Here is a 16737-nt window from a genome sequence, read left to right as displayed (position 1 = left end):
TATTATTATTATTAATTTGTTATAATTAATTATATTGAATCAGTGTGTTTTCTGTGTGGCCAGCTGACACACGCTAAAAATACTGATTTGGTAACTCCGATCCTAACCGACCGAGTAACCCTTGAACAACCGAGTAACCTCTGACCAAGTACCCCTAAATAAATAATCCCGATCACACGGTGTGGCCAGCCACATATGAAACTTTGTAATATTGAATTAGTTCATTATCATTTACAAATTACAACAAACATGATAGAATAATTTTTAATTTTTGTAAGGCTAGTCAAAGTTTAAGAAAGTAAATTGTGTTTGATCGTTACATCTTTGCAAAGTCTAAACAAGACTAGGTTGATCATGAATCGTTCACCTCGTTTAGTTGGTCATTGATCGATTCTTGATGCTCAATTGATGTAGGAGTACATAGCAAGCATGTCAATAATCTTAATATTCCAGCCTTAGAAAGTCAATTCAATATACAAGTCGTCACTAGTAAGTATAATATATGATGAAGAATTTTAAATCGTGCCGATCATCATTCTAATTTGACAGGTTTATTGATTTTATAATTTTTATTACTATAAGGGCGTAATAAACATTGCCCACTATGTCATGATATAACATACATGCATGTGGTAGGAAGGGTAGTATTGGAATGTGAAACTTTTTTATGAAAAAAAGAAATGAAGAAGTGCAACGATTTGATGTTCATCTCTTTTGACTAATTAGTGTATAATAGTATGTCTAGATAACTATGTTTCATTAGATTTGTAACTGTATTGTCATGATCATTATTGACAATTTTCACCAAAAAAATGATCATTATTGACAACATGTTATTTTCCCCACAGAATATGCAAGTTCAGTAACTTTATTATTGCATTATTACTAACAAATAAGAGTTGTTTAGGGGGATTTTTCTGTGTGGCTGGCACACTGTGTATGTGGCCGGGGTAACTCGGTCAGGGATTAGTCGAGTTGTCGAAATTACTCGAACCGAGTAACTCATCGAGTAACCCCTGACCAATTAAGTAACCCCTGTCCCTGACCGAGTAACCTCTGACCAATTAAGTAACCCCTGTCCCTGACTGGCTGACTGAGTAACCCCTAACTAAACCCCTCAAGTAATAAATCATTGACCGAATAACTCGAGTAACCCCTGGCCAAGTAACCCCTAACCGGGTAACTCGAGTAATCTCTAACAGAGTAACTGCTGATTGAGTAACTCGAGTTTCCAGCCACATGTAACAGATAGATATTAATCAGCATGACTCGAGTAATGGTATAGTAGAGACCATTTTGCTTACAACTACCATCTACCCCCTTTCTTATTATGCAGTAATAAATTGATAACTTATAACTCCCGACTACCACCAACTTTACTAATTTCTTTCATATTTTTTACTGGTTTTATAATTTATGTCCAGAATATAGGACCCCCATTCTTTTTCAATTCGAGAATACCCAATTTTAGAGTTATAGAGTATATTTTTTAAGTTTTCCTCCTCGTAAAAGTTTGAAGTTATACACGGAATATATTTTTTTAATTATTAGGTATTGTGATACATCTACATCTATAATTAATTCGTAATAAAATATATGTTTATATTTTAAACAAGTAAAAATTAGTAATAAAATATAACAATTATTAGTTAGGCAACTCTACATCTATAATCAATTCGTCAAAAATTTTGTTCTAGTTTAAGATTACAATAAATGGAAAGATCCATCCACAGAACTTAAGCTAACCATAGTTGATAAAAACTTGGTTAGAAGTCTTAGAACTATGCAAAATTGGCAAATTGCAAATACTTATTAATCAAATTCTATTAAAAAAAAAAATTCTATTAAAAAATACTACTTACTCCCTCCGTGTTTTTTTAAATGTTACGGTTTGACCGGCACATAGTTTTAGGCAATTTAATTGACTTAAATAAAATAAGAGGTAAGTTGGGTAGTTGAAGTATTAAAAAATTGTAAAAGAAAGATAGTAGGGTTAATAGTTTATTGAAAAGTAATTAATGTGAGAGGAAAAATATAATAAAAAAGTAGTAGTGGGTTTGGATGGGGACCATGAGAGGAGAGAGATATAATATTTTAATATAGTTTTTTTGTCAAAAAAGAAAATGCAACACTTAAAAAAATACGAAGGGAGTAAAAGAAAATTCCACCTAACTATTGTAAGGAAACTGCAGAATGATTGAGTGCAAATTAGTTGATACACTTAGTCCATATATATATATATATATATATATATATATTAAAATATAATTTATACTGTATTGTTTTTGATACACCCCATATTCCGTTAATTTATGTATAATTAATAAACGCACATTTTGGGTTTGAATTTGAAGGGGTGGGGCTGGGGAGGGAAGCGGTTTCGTGGGTGGATTGAGGTAGTCAATATCGGAAAATAGGGTCAAACCCATTGGAATATAGGTATGACTTCGCAAAAATATAAGGTGCGTTCTATTCATCTGATTTTCACTTATCTGAACTTATCTAAACTTATTAAAACTTATTTTAGTTGTAGTTTGTACTTGGGTAACCCTTATTTGAACTTAACTGAACTTATTATACCTGAAATAAGTGAAAATGAGGTGAACTGAACTGACCCATAATATAAGGAGGTTTTTCCAAAAAAAAAAAAAGTGATTTAATAAGGAGGCTTTTGAAAAAAAAAAAAAAAAAAGGCAAGGGTATACTTGAAAATTTGTAACCCAAAAAGGGCAAGGGGTTTGAAAATTTTGCAATTTATATTTGCTGAGTAAGTGAGTATAAATATCTATCGTTCTTTACTTATAACTCTTGTACTCTTGTGTAGTGCAAGTATCCACAAAACATTGTTGGATCTTTCTTTTGAATAAAATGGCAGCATCTGAATTAACCACAAATTATCAAGATAACCTTGTATTAGTCTCATTCTTAATAGGATTCCTAGTTTTCTTCACCCAAATCTTCAAATTTTTCAAATGGGTTTGGTCCATGTTCTTAAGACCCCCCAAAAAATTAACCAACTATGGTTCATGGGCTCTAATCACTGGCTCCACTGATGGTATTGGTAAATCTCTCTCCTTTGACCTAGCCTCCAAAGGTCTTGACTTGATCTTGATTGGTAGAAACCCCCAAAAACTCCAAACTACATCTAATGAGATTTGGGCAAAGTTTAAACGTAAGATTAAGATTATAGTCATTGACTTTGAGAAGATTAGTGGGGAAGAGATTAAGAAGAAGATTAAGGAAGAAATTGAGGGATTGGATGTTGGGATTTTGGTTAATAATGTTGGATTATCTACTAATGGTGCAAGATTTTATCATGAGGTTGGTTTGGAAGGGATGGGTAGTTTGGTAAATGTGAATATTGGGAGTGTAAATTGGGTTACTAGTGCTGTTCTTCCTGGTATGTTACAAAGAAGAAAAGGTGCTATTGTTAATATTGGAAGTGGCTCTTCTCTTGTTGTTCCTTCTTACCCTCTTTATTCCATCTATGCTTCTACAAAAGCGTAAGTTTTACTCGTTCTGTTTCATGTTAGTTGCTCCATTTGCCGATTATATTTTTGTGTCATGACTAGATAAAAATTAGATGATCTAATAGTTAATGTTCTGTTTTATTTATTTCTTTGCTAGTTTAAAATTTTATTTTTAGATTAATAGATTTAGATGATTTAACCACTTTGTTGGTGAAATACGTTAGAATGGAATATAGTACTCGGTATGAATTAGTAATGTGACGATTAAATTTAGTTGTATGGAGTACTTGGATTTGTTGTTAAAGTTGTGACACTTGATCAGTGTTACTAATTAATTGAAGCTTTTTGGATGGCAAAGTTCAATTCTTGGATAATGACTGTGGCATTCAATTCAAGTATAAATCCTAACAAAAACTGTGTTTAATAAATTTGTGACCCTACAAAGTACAAACTGTGGTTGGTTAGGTACATTTGAACCTTTTTTTTTTTTTTGAAATAAGGTACATTTGAACCAACCTTGTGCGGAATTTCTCTAATTTTGTCAGATTATGCTACTCAGTAAAAAAAAAAAAAAAAAAGGTACCAACCTTTGGTAATTAGATTGCACATAAGTTGGGAGTATTGTGCTGAAACTCTCAAATGAATCCTTCCTAATTAAATGGTTGTTTGTTGATCTATGCATCAAAGATAAAGTAATACTTCCGTCTAAATTTAGTTTTCACATCCCATGGTTGTTTGTTGATCTATGCATCAAAAATAAGTAATACTTCCGTCTAAATTAAGTTTTCACATCTCGGTTAAAATCATGTAGTCAATGTGATAATTATACTGACACCATCAAATGCTCTTAATTACAGGTATGTTGCTATGTTCTCTAGAAGCTTGAGTTTGGAATACAAGCAGTTTGGAATTGATGTTCAGTGTCAGGTAACGCCGTAAATTAAATCTGTTATACATCAGTGCACAATGTGGATGAGTTCTGTTTTATTGCAATTTATAAACGGCTTTTTTGGGGACTATTGTTTTTCAGATACCATTGCTTGTAGCAACAAAGATGGCATCCATAAAGAGATCATCCTTCTTTATCCCTTCACCGGAGCAGTACAGCAAAGCGAGTGTAAGATGGATCGGTTATGACTCCCTTTGTGTTCCTTACTGGACTCATGCTTTGCAGTGGTATTTGTTCAACTCGCTGCCTGACTCCTTGGTGAATTGGTTGCTTCTTCGATATTTTCTTAACTTGCGTAAGAAAATTCTTCAAAAGGAGAACAAACTAGCATAGCTTCCATGCCCCATAATCAGCCTTTGCCCGAGGATGAGTCGTTGAGATATAGTACAAAGCTCATTACAGTCACGATTATCCTTGGCAGTGCATTACATATGTGTTATGTTGGGCCGTTGATTGTTGAGTATATTTTATTAGTCTTCATATGGAGATTATTAATCTTTTAGTATACTAAATTTCGGAATTTGTAAGTTATTTCATGTGAACATCTTCAAAATAGCATGATTCTAGATTTCTGTCCAAGAAACAAATGTAAAATGAATGATGACAATGATCACATATGAAACACTTTTGACATCAAAAGTTAATTATGTTAATCAACATTATTTCAGAATGATGTTGCATCAACAGAAGAAATGTTTGATTAGTGGGCCAAGTGGCTTTTAGTCATGGTCTATCTCATGGAGCATCATAATTTTCCTTGGACCAAGTTTTCCAATTGGGCCTTTATTGATTCATTTTCTTGTAGGGTGCCAAGTAGCTCAAGCTGCTACTTCAACACCAACTTGCAGACTTACTGGTTCTCTATTAAGGGTTGGGTTAGACCTCTGCTAAAATTAACTTGACCTGACCCAACGTGTGAATGCAGGTTTTTTTTTTTTTTTTTTTTTTTTTTTTTTTGATTCCAATGAAGATGCTTACATCCAAGAAAAGAAAATAAAAATAAAAAAAAAACAAACACACGCACACCCAACAAAGCAAAAAAGACTACCTACGGAGGGATTAGACGTGGCAAGGCCACACCTCGAATGTCCTCCTCTAAAATACGACTAAGTTCCACCGGAACATTATAATGGAAATATTCTAATTGAGAGTCCTAAATTACTCCGCGGTTGGCCAACCAATCCAAATTGTGAATGCAGGTAATTTGTAATTAACTACTTGTAATTGTCAATAGTCTCAATTCTCGAAAAGTCAAAAGTAATACAATCCAAATTGATTTCAATATCCGATCTGAACTCAGAGTGATTAAACCCGAATCGTAATTGAACAATTTATTTTGCTACCTATACTTGTAAAATAGTTAGCTGGAAAAAAAAGATATTGATTTTTTTTTTTCTATTATTATTTTTTTTAGAGAAGGGGTTTTGTTTGGATTGGCAAAATTGATTACAACCGCGACACAAATATAAGTATGGGTAAACCAATTCATGAAGTGCTCAAGTTAGGAACCAATAAGTAATTTAGAATTATGAATTAGAATTTCAATTTATATTGATTTGGTCTATCAAGTTATATCATACATATAACCAAATCGTGGTTAGGTAGTTTGACTAAACAAATATGCTCCAGTTAGAACTACTGAGTCTAGTCGATTAGAGAATAAGAATTGAACAAGATCAATAGAGACCTCTCTAGTCTCTACTTGTGTATGTCTATAAACTATTGTTTGAAAATCATATCATGTAATTTTGATAAATTGATTTGAAATGAATATTATAAAGAGCTAATTTAAATCGATAATCTAATACGGGGTATGTGTCATTGCCTAATTGCCATGCCTACCTCAAGGACCTCAAGTCTCAACCCATCACTTCATATTTACACTTGTGAACATTCATATCTCATTAATTTAGCTCATCAACTTCCAACGACCACATTGAAACAAAGTACAGTACACAACTCTACCATTTGATTAATTGCTGCTCATCCGTCTCTCCTCCATATTATACTACTAGTAGCAGGCTAGCAGCTAACAAACTTCACCCACTTTCTCTCTCCTCCTTATATAAGTCTCTCAATCAACCCTTTCTTCTTCAGATCTTCATTTCAGATCCCATAATTTATTTACAGAGCTCCATCAATGGCGGTCTGTTTAATACACCAACTCAAATCACAACCTTCATGGCTCATCTTTTTCTTTGCCATTGGATCCTTCACTCTTCTAAGAACCCTTTTGGGAGTTCTAAAATGGGTTTATATCAATTTTCTTAGACCCCCAAAAAATTTGAAGAAATATGGTTCTTGGGCAGTTGTTACTGGACCCACTGATGGAATTGGCAAGGGTTTTGCTTTCCAATTAGCTCGAAAAGGGGTTAATTTAATCTTGGTGGGTCGAAATCCTGATAAACTCAAAGATGTTAGTGATTCAATCAAAAGTAAAAATTCAAATACCCAGATTAAAACTGTGGTGGTTGATTTTTCTGGGGATTTAGATGAAGGTGTTAAGAGGGTTAAAGAAGCAATTGAGGGTTTAGATGTTGGGATTTTGATTAATAATGTTGGGGTTTCTTACCCTTATGCTAGGTATTTTCATGAAGTTGATGAACAATTATTGAATAATTTGATTAAGGTTAATGTTGAAGGAACTAGTAAGATTACACATGCTGTATTGCCTATTATGGTTAAGAAGAGGAAAGGTGCTATTGTTAATATTGGTTCTGGTGCTGCTATTGTTATTCCATCTGATCCTCTTTATTCTGTCTATGCTGCCACTAAAGCGTAAGTTATGCTCTTTTTTCGTGCTGATACTACTCGGTTTGATCGTCTAATACAAGAATTTGAGATTCGATTTGATGTTGATGTACTTGTTCATTTTTGTGATTTGTTTTCAGGTATATTGATCAGTTTTCGAGGTGCTTGTATGTTGAGTACAAGAATATGGGGATTGATGTGCAGTGTCAGGTACTGTTTCATTCATATTTGATCAAACTCTATGTTGTTTTTGAGCTAGTTATTATTGATAATTCTATGCATTTTTATGTTAAATCATCATTTGTGAAGTCAGATTCTAATATTGCTGTGTTTTATACTATTGCATTTTATGCAATTTATTAGAAATTAGAAGCATGAGATTGTTGCTTTTATTGGCTGTCCATAAGAAACATGAGATTGGTGCTTCATTTTATTGATCATAAGATTTTAGTAAAGTATTTACCAATGCCGTCAACGCGTGCACGTTGTTGTGATCACTATGAATCAATGATTGTTATTTTTTGGTGTATAATATTGCCCAACATGTTAGGTAGTGACTTATGCTTAGTCATTTGAATGGTTTAGGGACAGTAAAGCCAAATTTCTAACTACCCTGGAACTAATTTTGGTATTATAAATTTATAATGTGTGATATGTTTGCACAAGTAATACATGTGAGACATTGACTTGCATTGCTGCTTTGCCCTTCCACATATCATGGAGAACATTTCAAAACGTGTCGCCTTTTCCTTAGCTGGATTAGTGCAACCTTCCAAATTTTATTGACCTACATTTCTTTTCTTGTAAGATTATCCCTTGTTTTGCTAATTGGCTCACCTTTATACTTCTTATTTTATCCTGAAAGTTCTATTGAGAGATCATATAGGAAGACACTAATTTGCTCTCTCCCACTCCTTGTCTTGGTTGAAAATATGAAAAAGTGTAATATAAGTAATTTTCCTATAAGAAAATACAGAACTTATTTATTTTTCAGGAATTTTGGATGTCAAAGATCAAGTCTTGGAATAAAACTTTTGAAATTGTCATCGTTTTATGTTAGTACCTCACTGTAGCTTCTAGAACTTACTTCCTAATTATGTATGGAAATACATTAAAAAATAAACTGAATTAAAACATTATGGTAATTCCTGCAACTCAAGTGCTCACTGCTGTAGCTTCACATTCTACTCAAAGTGAAAGAACAAATGGTCCAGGTCCTCCTGTTCAGCACCACAAAACACACCATTTGATTCCAATATTTTGCAGCATTTTTTGATGCTCAACATACCCCATAAACAGTCGCAAGATGATACTTGTGTTGCATTTTGGAAGGAGCAACTAGAAATTTTTCTGTGACATTAGTACATCATCTTTCCTTCACTTTATAAGCAGTTCTTATTTTTCAGCCTTTTATCTTTGCGTATACATCTCATCTTTGTTCTCATCCTTAGAATTTTTCTAGATTTCCTACCCTGTGCAAGTTTATCACCTTGTTCTGTGTTGTTTTTTATTTTTCCTTGTTAGAGGTGTGATTAAGCTATGGTGTCTTTCCTCTATTGTTGTGATCTTTAGTGATGATCACACCTTACAATGATATAAGAAGCTTATAGTAAAAGGCTTTCCATTGCTAGCAAAGGAAGCATAGGATTTTTCTTTTAAATTGGCGCGGTTACAAATAAATTTTAGCAGTAACATACTGTATTACCTTACTCAGGGGACCCTGGCTTCATTGAGATATCCTCTTCTGTACTATAGAAACATTGGTTCATCTCCAATATTCACTAAGCTTTTGAAACGAACTCCTGACACGAGTTACCAACATGCAGGGGGATTTTCTGCTGAGGGATTGAAATGTGTTTACATTGTTATAGAGATAAATTGCGTAAATTTGATTCAAATGTCCTAAGTTGCCTCATGTTGTTCTGTTCTTGGATGTTTACATTGTGTGATACAAGCCTCATGGGTGCAGTTTTTCAAGATTCAAGCTTTTTTTTATTCTCATTTCTCAACATAATCGAGGCTTTCATGCATCTGTTTAATTGCTTCATGTTAACATGTTATAAAGATAAATTGCGTAAATTTGATTCAAATGTCCTAAATTGCCTCATGTTGTTACATTGTGTGATACAAGCCTCATGGGTGCAGTTTTTCAAAATCCAAGCTTTTTTTATTCTCATTTCTTAACATATTGCAAATGGCTCATGGATGCAGGTTCCACTCTATGTAGCAACAAAGATGGCTTCTATCAAGAGATCTTCCTTCTTTGTTCCATCAACAGATGGTTATGCAAAGGCTGGTATCCGCCACATAGGCTACGAGCCTCGTTGCACCCCTTACTGGCCACACTCTTTTCTCTGGGGCATAGCATCCTGTGTGCCCGAGAGCTTCATTGATGCCTGGCGTCTAAGGTTCTGTCTTGGAATCCGCAAGAGGGGCCAACTCAAGGATTCAAGAAAGAAAGAGTAAAAAAGGAAACACATTCTCTCTATGCGGACCAAAAGAGGTTGTCTAGGTTCTTTAGGATGTGTATCAAATATAAGCGATGTGCCTTAAATTATCCCCATGAGAATTTTTCTGCTTGATCTTTTGTTTATTCCTCGATCATTAGGGGGCTATATTGCATTTCTGTACCAATTTGTTGTTTTTTCAATGGAAAGTCTAAATTATTTTCGGAGTAATTTCATCAAGAAGTGGTAATTGTTAATTGTAAATTACATGACCTTGTGGAATCTTCACCAGACCACCACCCTCATCTACCTATTATTTATGCAAAAATGGCTGGAATATATTTGGCACATGGTCACATAACCTTTGTATCCAAATTTAGTTTATCTGATTTAACCTAAATCGATCATATAATAATTGATCGGTCCAACTCCATAGTAGGGTTGACAATTATTCTTCGTGGAGAATATGAATTTTAGAGGAAAAAAAAACTATTTGAATTCATAAAGGCATGAAGGGTTTCCTTCAAATCTTTTGTTGGGTTCGGGTCATACACCTTGTTGGGCCGCATGCACACTCCAATCCACATTAACTTGACATTGTTTGTTCTGAGCCTCACTTGCACGAATTTGTTTTTAAGTACCTTTCTAAAATGTCTCATATGAATACTAATTGGAATGTACTCTCACCATAAAGAAGTCATCTCTAACTTTTTATGTCTTGTTCAGTTGTTCGAATGCAAGTTTGACAATTGACACCACGATGAAGAGTTGAAGGAAACCTTTACGCCTTTACTTTTGCTAATTGTAGAAGTAGAGAGTAATCATTAATCAGAGTATATGAGGGAGTATAATATACTAAAAGAAACCCTTTCCCAAAATTACAAGATAGCCGCGAAATGTTCAATTACAAGTTTACAAATTACAATAATACTCAACTGCTATTTGTCGCTCCCATTTTACCAGGTGACGCTCCCTTTTTTTCTTGAAATTACCACTATGCCCTTTATGCAATATGGGTTATAAAAATGAACTTGTTCCCCATTTGGACACCATACATGAAACGGTACCCTTACTTCACGACATTGTTGTCCCGAGCTTCCCAAAATCGGTCCCCACGACCTTGCAACCAAATCGGTCCCCACGACCACCTAAAATTTCTATTTTCAAAAATCGTTAAATTTTCCGACGGGTCTTGGGTCATGGACGGCGAGTGGAACATACGTACGCCGGAGAATGCGTCGGATCATTCTGTAAGTATTTTTTTTTTTATTTTCGGTAAGTAGGACATCCGCCTAAAATTTCCGGATGTCCTAGGTACATCCGCCTAAAATTTCCGGATGTACCATGGAACATCCGGAAATTTCAAGTGGAAGTTGGGATCCGCCTAAAAAATCCGGATGTTCCATGGTACATCCGGAAATTTCAGGCGGATGTACCTAGGCACATCCGGAAATTTTAGGCGGATGTACCTAGGGACATCCGGAAATTTTAGGCGGATGTCCCAAATTTTTTTTTTTTTTTTTTTTTTTTAAGTACGTTTATAAACATATGTCTTGTGATTATTGTTGTGATTTAGTATTTGATAATTAATGTAATTTTGTTGTATTAATATGATTATTAGTAATATGTTTAATTATTATTATTATTAATATTATTATTATTATTATTAATATGTTGATATTATTGTTGTTGTTGTTGATATTATTATTGTTGTTGTTGCTGTTATTTTTATTGTTGTTGTTGTTGTTGTTGATTTTGTTATTATTAATTAGTAGAAATATAATTTTAATATTAATATTAATATTAATATTATTATTATTATTATTATTGTTATTGTTATTATTATTATTATTTATTTATTTTTATTATTATTATTATTATTGTTTTTATTATTATTATTTTGACATAAAGCATGTTTTGTTTTAATTTGTATAGGATATGGAATCTGAGGAAGGCGGTGACGGTGTGAATTATGTGGGAATTTTGTCACCGATACGTTTTTTCCTACATTTGACGATGCTGTTACATGGGCTGATGGTGTTTCCATAAAATTGGGATTTATATTGGTGAAATCGTCTTATAACAAAACCATTTATGGTCGGCCGTATCGGTATTTGCGATGTGATCGGTCACGAAGGAGCAAGCCGAGAGATTTGGAGAACGCGATACGGAAGGACACCAAAACCAAAGCTAATGGTTGTCCATTCTACATCAAGATATATTATGATGTCAGCACCGAAAGTTGGAAGATCATTGCGAAAAATGATCACACCGGGACACATAACCACCCAATGATTGTGTACCCAGAGGGACACCGTAAAGTGAGCGGATTGAGTCCGGGTGCAAAACAGGTTGTGCGGGACATGACAAAGTCCAAGGTTGCTCCCCGTAACATCATGTCCACTATTGCCGAGCAATTTCCTGATGATCATCCAAACATCCGACACATTTACAATTGCCGAAATGACTTCAGGATGGAGATGTCCGAAGGAAGAGGAGTTGTTCAGCAATTTCTTCATCTGGCGAGAGAGAGTAAATACATTTACTGGGTCACGAACGATGATCACAACGTTTTGCAACATGCATTTATGGTGCACCCGATCATGGTCAACATACTCCGCACATACCCACATGTCATAGGTATGGATTCTACTTACAAGACCAATCGATATAACATGCCTTTCTTTGAGGTAGTAGGCGTGACACCGACAAACCAGAATTTTCTAGTTGGATATGTTTTCATGCGCGACGAGTGCACGGCTAGCTATCGGTGGGTGTTGCAGAGATTAAGGGAGTTGATTGGGTTTGATATAGAGCCATCTGTATTTATTTCAGACCGTGATCTTGGGCTTTGTGCGGCTTTGAGAGAAGTCTTTCCAGGGACGTCACATTTACTCTGTCTATGGCACATCAACAGAGATGTGGAGGCTAAGGTGACGAAGATGTTTGGAAACAAGACGGTTGGTGTCAGTTTTAGAGCTGGGAGATGGTTCAAAATCGTGAATGCAACAACACAGGCGGAGTATGATCGTGCTCTAACTGCCATGCAAGTGAGGTGGGGAAAATATCCGAAAGTGATTCAGTATGTTCAGAGAACATGGCTTTGTCATAAGGAGAAATTTGTGAAATTTTGGACGAACCAGATTCTTCATTTTGGTAACACCACCAATTGCAGAGTTGAGAGCCAACATTCAGCAGTGAAAACTTGGTTTGAATCATCCACAGGTTAGTTGTATGATTTTATTAGTTGTTCTGGTTGTTACGTAATTGTAATTGTATTTGAATTTACTAATTGGAATCATTGGCAGGTGCTTTGGATACCGTATGGGCCCGAGTCCATTGTCATATCGGTAATCGCATCATAGAAATTCGTAATGAGTTGGAGGCATCAAGGTCTAAAATTGGTCAGATGTACAGACAGTTGCCCCTGTCACGTATAAATGGCAAAGTGTCTCAACATTGCTTGAAAGTTCTGGATAAGGAGATGAAAAGGATGCGGGATTTGAGTTACCAGGTCCATGAACGGTGCGGATGTGCTATGCGTGTGACCCATGGTCTTCCATGTGCTTGCCAGATACATGATTCGATAGTTGCACAGACGGGATTGTATAGCAGCCAAATTCATTCTTTCTGGAAGACACTGGTTATTGGTGATGGTGGTAACATTCCTGAAGTGGTAAATGATTCGACCGAGGAGGCTGCACATTTTCGGTCCCTAATCGACGAAGTCATGGAAAGTGACCCGGCCGTACGTCGAAATGTAACGCGAATCATTGAAGAGGAGCTACATCCAGATCATTCACACCTTGAAGAACCACATATCAACCTTAACCCTCGTGGTCGGCCGAAAAAAAATAACACCAGGCGTGATCGTAGCTATTTCGAGCATGTGAACCGTCAACACACTCAACGTGGTGGTGACCCAGAACCAGGTAATACTAAAATTCTATATTTAATATAAAAATATGTAAACTTAATACGTGTAGCTTTACTAATAATTTATCTTTTAATTTTGTGTTGTAGATCCAAGTGACATTAGTCAATGCAGGTATTTGAACTTGCTTCCAGCCCCAATGTTGTCGTACATTTCGTCTTGGAAGGATGTCATTGGTGATGGGAACTGTGGCTTTCGTTGTGTCGCCGACTTCTTTTTTGGCGATCAAAATAAGTGGTTTGACGCTCGGGAAACAATAGCAAACGAGGTCGCTGGTCATCCTGATTTGTACGAACGGATTTACGGGCTTGGGCGACTTTGGATGAACGTGGAGCGTATTCGATGGGATGGTGGGGCTGTCGGGGAGCGGCATTGGATGGTTACAATTCAAGATTTATTTCCTATTGCTACGTGGTTCAACGCAAGGGTGATTTGTCTCGGAGTAGGCCTAGTACCAACTTGCTACTACCCATGCATCACAGTCTTACCGCTTAGGGCACGCAACGGGGTTCGGTCACCGACTCGAGAGTTTGTGATTGCTACAGTTGGTGGATCACATTTTATCCGTCTTGACCTTGTACCTGATTCACCACTCCCGCCGATCGCCGGTTGGTGGACGGAACACCACGAGGATAGTGTCAACGGATGGGATCAAGCATATCAATTGAGAAGGGACATGTGGGATGCATTAGTTAGGTAGTTTGTAATGTACATTCACTAACTTTGAACATTTGTACGAAAATTAGATTTATGAAATTAATTTTATATGTATTTGCTTTTAATCTAACATGATATTTGTACAAAACATCAAATATAAAATAAAATAAGTGTCCAGTTTATACATTACATTTTTAAAAATAAAATACAAATAAGTTCATAACATAATTAAAACCATCACTAACAGAACATCTAATCAAAATAATCTAAAGTCCCATTTTTGACTTCCAATCAAATACAAGTTGCTCAGTCATTGTTCGAGTCTCACTCGACATTTCAGGATACTCAGCTAGTGCTCTTTGGTGAATCTCCATGGACCGACCCATCCACTGCAAATAAAACAATAACATATTATAACACAAAAATTAATAGAAGTCATTGTTAATATAATATTAAGCATTAATACGTACGTAATCAGTGTTAGTCCGCTCAGGCAGGTTGCTTGTAACTCCTGGACCTGGAGATACCCGCGGGTGAGAAAACCTGTACAGCCACTGCATGTAACCGGGCGCAACCGAAGGAGCTGCAGCACTAAGCCTGGGTAGGGCACCTAAAACAACACTCTGAGATACCCCAGGGACAAACCTATTCCACAACACAGCTGTCATCTCAGTCGGGAAGTCTACCCGATACATCTTCAAGTTAGTCGGCCTCTTGGCCTTCTCTGGCCTGATGATCTCGCGGGGAATGCCTTGCACGAAACCAAGCTGGCGGACCACTCTATCCGGCATGTACGGCTCAATGATGTTACGGTACTGGATGCAGCCAATGAATAAAGTGGGGGGCACTCGTAATGCAGGATCAGCTCCGTACGGTAGCCAGTTCACCTCACGCTCGGTAAGCGCATCAATCCTAGTACGAAAAGCTAACAGGCGCTCCAGGTTCTTGCTAGGACATCCCGCTCCTACATCCCAAGCAGACGCACGAGGCATTTGAAGGTCCCGGGTCAAGGTACCCTGATGTGGCCGAAAGCACGGAAAGTACTCGTAAATCCACGCTTGCAGAAGCGTGAGACAACCAGCAATCGAATCAGCACCTTTCCGTGATGCCGTGCCCAGTTGCCGATACAAGTAGGCCAGTGCAGCTGTTCCCCAAGCATACTCGTTAATAGGGACATCCGTGTGACATAGCTCGTGGAGGAAGGAAGGATGCGTACGGTTACCACTCTTGTCTACAAACAGTGTACCTCCAAGCACTAACCACAAGTATGCATCAAGCTGCTCACTAAAATCCCGGTCGACCGCCAACGTCGACTCAAAAATCTTATCAGTCAACACCCCACTACCCTGCGAAATGGTCTTTGTGCCGCAAACCTCAGACAGATCATCTGGAGTCATATCCATGGTGACCGAGCACTCGTCCCGTAACACGTCCGTGCTAGGAGTAGTGGACACCATATTGCCTGCAACCCGTAACCCAAGTATGTTGTACACGTCGTGCAGCAAGATCGTAATCTCCCCAAATGGCATGTGAAAGGTGTTCGTATCTGGCTGCCACCTCTCAACAAAAGCAGAAATCAACGGCCAATCAAGTCTCTTAAACATCAGGCCGGGCAAGTGAGACAACCAACTAGCATCAATCTCCGCAATGGCCTCCACAGATTGACGGCCTCGCCAAGTACACAAGTCAGAACATAACTTTGTCCTACTCAAACAGCGCAAAACACTACACTCCTGCTCCATCCAGATATACCGTGCCACGTGACCGCCAAAACTAGGGATAACTGACCCATCCTCAGGCCCACCCGGCATCGGTTCCTGCACTAACCATGCCTCTGCAGAGCTGGAAGTAGGCTGACTCGACCCACTACCAACAAATCTCCCAAACTGACCCCTATATACCATATGGTAATCCTGAGGGTCCTGTTCTTCATCCCGGTCACCAGCATGACTACCCGAACATTCGTCTTCCTCGTCAGATATGGGTGCTCCACTTGCAGAGTACAAGGGCCGACTACTACCAGACTGTTGGTCTCTCGACCAACCACTAGTAGACCCGTATTGCTGCTGCTCGGGCTGAGCCAGTGAAGATCGAGATGTCTGTCTCCTAACAGACGCATTCAGACGTCGTGATATTGCATGTCGAGCACCAGAACCCTCGATCTACATAAAATTAAAAAGTAATCCGATTTTAGTTATAACAATAACAATAATAACCATAATAACAATAACAACAACAACAATAATAATAACAATAATAATAACAATAATAATAATAATAGTAATAATAATATCAACAACAATAATAATAATAATAATAATAATAATAATACTAACCATAACACTTCAAAATAACAACAACAACAATAATAATAACAATAATAACAACAATAATAACAATAATAATAATAATAATAATAATAATAATAATAATAATAATAATAATACTAACCATAACAACAATAATAATAACACTTCAAAATAAAAAAAAAAACAAAACAAAATCCGAAAAAAAAAATAAAATTAACAA

General features: G+C 36.5%; 3 protein-coding genes across 3 annotated transcripts; 2 read left to right on the top strand and 1 right to left on the bottom strand.

Annotated features, from left to right (window-relative positions):
• The first annotated feature begins 2834 nt into the window (after positions 1 to 2834).
• LOC145602431 (very-long-chain 3-oxoacyl-CoA reductase 1-like) lies at positions 2835 to 4950 on the top strand. Its single transcript, XM_081658622.1, has 3 exons — positions 2835 to 3503; positions 4328 to 4397; positions 4501 to 4950. The coding sequence occupies exons 1-3, from the start codon at positions 2869 to 2871 to the stop codon at positions 4750 to 4752; spliced, it is 957 nt and encodes a 318-aa protein (XP_081514748.1). The 5' UTR covers positions 2835 to 2868; the 3' UTR covers positions 4753 to 4950.
• Positions 4951 to 6345: 1395 nt separating this feature from the next.
• On the top strand, positions 6346 to 9848 carry LOC145600956 (very-long-chain 3-oxoacyl-CoA reductase 1-like). Its single transcript, XM_081656837.1, has 3 exons — positions 6346 to 7197; positions 7311 to 7380; positions 9382 to 9848. The coding sequence occupies exons 1-3, from the start codon at positions 6560 to 6562 to the stop codon at positions 9634 to 9636; spliced, it is 963 nt and encodes a 320-aa protein (XP_081512963.1). The 5' UTR covers positions 6346 to 6559; the 3' UTR covers positions 9637 to 9848.
• Positions 9849 to 14314: 4466 nt separating this feature from the next.
• Positions 14315 to 15083, bottom strand: LOC145603033 (uncharacterized). The gene is made up of 2 exons (XM_081659162.1): positions 14679 to 15083; positions 14315 to 14597 (listed from the first exon to the last, which is right to left on the bottom strand). The coding sequence occupies exons 1-2, from the start codon at positions 14997 to 14999 to the stop codon at positions 14475 to 14477; spliced, it is 444 nt and encodes a 147-aa protein (XP_081515288.1). The 5' UTR covers positions 15000 to 15083; the 3' UTR covers positions 14315 to 14474.
• Between the last annotated feature and the right edge of the window lie 1654 nt (positions 15084 to 16737).

Source organism: Chenopodium album, chromosome 21, assembly GCF_948465745.1.
Source record: "Chenopodium album chromosome 21, dcCheAlbu1.1, whole genome shotgun sequence".
In the NCBI taxonomy this organism is placed as follows: Eukaryota; Viridiplantae; Streptophyta; class Magnoliopsida; order Caryophyllales; family Amaranthaceae; genus Chenopodium; species Chenopodium album.
Note: the sequence above shows the minus strand (reverse complement) of the source record. Positions and strands in the feature narration are given on the sequence as shown.